General features: G+C 38.4%; 1 protein-coding gene across 1 annotated transcript; it reads right to left on the bottom strand.

Moving 5' to 3' along the window:
• Positions 1 to 949: 949 nt before the first annotated feature.
• Positions 950 to 2,656, bottom strand: LOC128746201 (putative odorant receptor 83c). Its single transcript, XM_053843247.1, has 4 exons — positions 2,611 to 2,656; positions 1,375 to 2,261; positions 1,073 to 1,318; positions 950 to 1,003 (listed from the first exon to the last, which is right to left on the bottom strand). The coding sequence occupies exons 1-4, from the start codon at positions 2,654 to 2,656 to the stop codon at positions 950 to 952; spliced, it is 1,233 nt and encodes a 410-aa protein (XP_053699222.1).
• Between the last annotated feature and the right edge of the window lie 1,425 nt (positions 2,657 to 4,081).

Below are 4,081 nucleotides of genomic sequence, written 5' to 3'. Positions count from 1 at the left end.
AATTCGTGGAAGAAAACTACTCAAGCACTAACTGGCCCACTAATGGTTAATTTACCCTAGCTACTAAACGGAAACCATTGACTTTCGACAGCAGCTCGTCAAAATGATCATTAATATCCATTCCGGTTTGTCAGAGCAGAACCCAACGTCAGTTTGACATCGTCTGGCATATTGGAGCGTTCGGTAAACTGCGGAAATTTGAATGGCTTAATTCTGTTAGATGTACCAGATTCGCGAACTGTTCACAATAATTCAATAACGCAACGGATTGCAAAGAAGGGCACAGATTGTGTGACTTGCTCTTTGTTGGTGACAGTTGCAATCTGTCGTTTTGAATGGGAGTCAAATATGTTTTGTTGGGTGAAAATACAAATAATGCATGTAAAACGAATGACAATGAATCATCTTGTTCTACTTGTTAGGAGCAGCGAGGACCAAACAAAAAATTTTCAAATTTATTCTTGCTTTGGTAACTGCATCGTGAGTAAATTAGGCCATTACAAATATTTTAAAAAGTTTTTGTCCCTCCGGTGTTGGGCCACTGAAGGGGAGGTGGGGGAGATGGGCGAAAAAAAAACAAAGAGAATTTTTTAATCAGGCAAAAAAACATCTGGATTTCAGGCATCTTTATTTTAAGTTTAAGCGTGAAAACCAAATCTATTCTTGCTTTTAATATATAAGTTGTTAATTTTCATTCAAAAATGTACGAAAAAAAGACAAAAACGATAGCCTACAAATTATTTTTTTGCCCCCCGATTTTTCAAACCAATTTTCAAGGGGGGGGGGGTGACAAAAACTTTTAAAATGATTTGCAATGGCCTTACAGTTCACTTTAAGTTTGAAAATCGTGTACATCTACAAGCATCAGAATTGTGCTACCTAAAAGTATCTTTCTGAACGAAGCTTCAAAACGGTAAGTTGCTTCGAATCCATAGCCTTTAGTCGATAATTACTCATTCATGTTTTGTAACATCATAAATACTGAATAGATCTTCTTATAAATCTGTTTCGAAAGGAATAACAATTGGTTAGTTCTAGTATAAATCGATAAACGATCTTAAGACAAACTTACCGATAGGAAAAAGTTCACATTTAACGATGTAAATCCACCGTATGTCAGCTGACGTGGTTTCTGCGATGTCCTAAGCGCAAATCCTATATTTTTTTGTTCCTTTTTCGTTAGTTTATACCAATTGATACTGTAGATACGCTTCGAAAATGAATCCGTTTTTATTTCGATTAACGTTCCCAAAAGGCAATAGAGAAACAGCTGGAATGTCGCAACCACAATCACCAGGTAACCGGGCATCCAGAAATCCTAGATAAACAGATTTTTTGTATTTCGAATCACTTATCGATTGGTGTCTTATTTACTATGTGCAAAACAAACAAGGTTATAATAATCTGCAAAGCATCGATGCTGATTTCCAAAAAGAGCTGGTAAGAGTACAATTCCTCGAATTTCGTTACGAAATCATTCACCCGCTGATGGTAACGAACAATATCAGCCAACTTCTCGTGAATCGTGTCATTCAGCCTTCCGTCCTTGTTGTTGAAAATCAATTTATCTAATTCGTTTAGTTTCAACATCAACATGTCATACTCTATGCAAATGTTGAATACTAACACGAAGTACATATTTTGAGTGGCGGCTATTTCCGGTGGAAAATATAAAATGCAGAAAATCTGATAGATATAATTAATTTGGTAGCCTAGCCGCGTCGCAGGATCTACAAATGGTAGAATAATTCCATAAGGCAGCAGCACTTCACCGTTCCATAAATAAATGGCAAGCGGCAAAAGTCCAGCCATTACACATCCTCCAACAAACATTCCGGTGTAGATCAGAACGGCTTGCTTCAACAGTTTAATAAAACGGTTTAAGATATTTTGTTCTTGTTGATCTCCAAATACATGCTTGTGCGTCGCTACAGCCGTTGTCACCAATGACGAGATTGATTTGGACTCCTTTAAACCAGATAAAAGTCGAATCCATCCGATTATGCAGTAACAGAAGGTAATGAGTACAAAAGTTAAATTAAATACGTCGTCGCGAAAGATGAACATATCAATGATATGTACGGCCGTAAAAATTCCGGCAACTATTATGGTTATCATAGCTTGGGGATTAAATTTAAAGTCAGCACTGTGCACGTTAATCCCGGTTAGTTTGAGTGTCCACTGCTGCCAGTGGATGATCCTTTCCAGCTCCTCTAATGACGTTTGCACTTGAGGCATTTTGAGCGGTGGTTGAATCGATACTGGTGGGAAAATTTACACACTTAGCAAAGATAAAAGAAAATTTCATTACTGATGAAGTTCTTTAGCTTTCATGAAATATGTAATTAACAGCGACTGTTAACACCGTTTCCTCAGCTTAGCTATTGATTGCATGAGAAAGCTAGCACATTGAAGTCATTGTTTAATATTTTTCTAATAAGGTATTTTACAAGTAGGTCTAGAAGATTCTATATGATATATTAAGAAAGAAAAAAGTTCTGTCAGTCTTATACTGTCGATATACCTAAGTGTTCAAGATGTTTGTGAAAATATATTTTGAATGACAGGTGCTTAAACAAGCCAAATGACTGGGTATTGTAGTGATCGTACATCCAGTACATTCTGTGCCACCTCTGGTTTTCCGCAGGGCAGTCATCTCGGACCGCTCATATTCCTGCTCTATTTCAATGACGTGAACCTTGTGCTTGCAGGACCGCGGTTATCATATGCTGATGATCTAAAAATATTCTCCCGTATCCGCTCAACTGAAAACTGCCTCGCATTCCAACACCTGCTGGATGTCTTCGCTAATTCGGTGTTAAACAGTATGGTTGTAAATCCCTCAAAGTGCTCTGTAATATCTTTCTCAAGTAAAAAAGATTCTTCGCGTTTTTAACAACACGCTGCTATCGAGCACTATCGAATGATTCGATCATATTAAAGAGCTAGCTGTATTCTTCGATACAAAGCTAACATTCAGGCAGCATATAGCTCATAGCATCAACAAATCCTTTATACTGCTCCCCGGTCAGATCGACTCTGGAGTACTGTTCTGCTGTCTGGAACCCGAATTACCACAACATTCCTGAACGAATCAAATCCGTCCAGTGCCGCTTTCTGCTTTTTGCTCCTCGTCGGTTGCCCTGGCGAAATCCTTGCCACTTACCGAGCTCCGAAAGCCGATGTCTGCTAATCCACCAGAATACTCTTTCCACACGGAGGGATACATCTAAAGCCGCCGACACTCTGCGGGGAAAATAGACCGCCCTAAATTTTTTGAGCGAGTCCACTTTAATGTGCAGCCTAGATGCCTCCGAAATACTGCTATGTTGAGGACGTCACACCATCATACGAACTACAGCAAATACGGAGCCCACAGCGATCTCCAGAAAAGCAGCATCCATATTAGATTTCCACCTTTCGCGCCAAACCCTACGTGAGCGGTTCAGCTACTTCTTCAGCTGGTCCAATTAATCTACCCGTTATTATTTATATTTACACTAGCTGACCCGACAAACTTCGTATTGCCACAAATTAACCTGTGTTGTACATAAATCATGAATCTTGGATGATCTTTGTCACAATCTCGAGTTTTGCAAGTTTCTGAGGAGTTCAACCTTAGATGATTCAGTTACGTAACTATGAAAGCATCCCAGGTAATTAATAAGCATCACCAATGCTATTTAAATGTAGGCTAATAAGCATTAAAGTCGCCTTAAATGCTAATTAAATGCTATTTTGGAAAAGTATACAGCTACTTTACTGATAACCTTCTTATAGTGCTGACAATGCTAATTTACAGCTAATTACCGACACGAAGAATTTGAATACAATTTTAGATGCCAATTTACAACACCTATGCAGTCAAAAACATAATATACAACAACGTGCAGTATAAAATGCCAGATACGCTGATTTGCTGCTTATGTTAATGCTTATTAGTTACCAGGAATGGGTAGTTTAATATACAAATTATACAGTAAAGTAGAAAACAACTCCCCTGTCCCCTCATTGCATAGCCAGAAAGCGGATAGTAATATTCGCCATGATTGTACAACATTTCGCCGAATATCATTTTGCG

The sequence above is a fragment of the Sabethes cyaneus genome, chromosome 1, assembly GCF_943734655.1.
Source record: "Sabethes cyaneus chromosome 1, idSabCyanKW18_F2, whole genome shotgun sequence".
Taxonomy (NCBI): Eukaryota; Metazoa; Arthropoda; class Insecta; order Diptera; family Culicidae; genus Sabethes; species Sabethes cyaneus.
The sequence above is the reverse complement of the archived record's forward strand: the minus strand, read 5'-3'. Positions and strand labels throughout refer to the sequence as shown.

Bases quoted from the DNA above. Each gene is read 5' to 3' on its own strand.
- LOC128746201 (XM_053843247.1), bottom strand. From the start codon at position 2,656: ATGACTGCCCTGCGGAAAACCAGAGGTGGCACAGAATGTACTGGAT. The intron at 2,262-2,610 runs GTACGATCACTA...TTTTCCCACCAG, and splicing joins TGGCACAGAATGTACTGGAT to TATCGATTCAACCACCGCTC. The intron at 1,319-1,374 runs GTAAATAAGACA...CTGTTTATCTAG, and splicing joins CCTTGTTTGTTTTGCACATA to GATTTCTGGATGCCCGGTTA.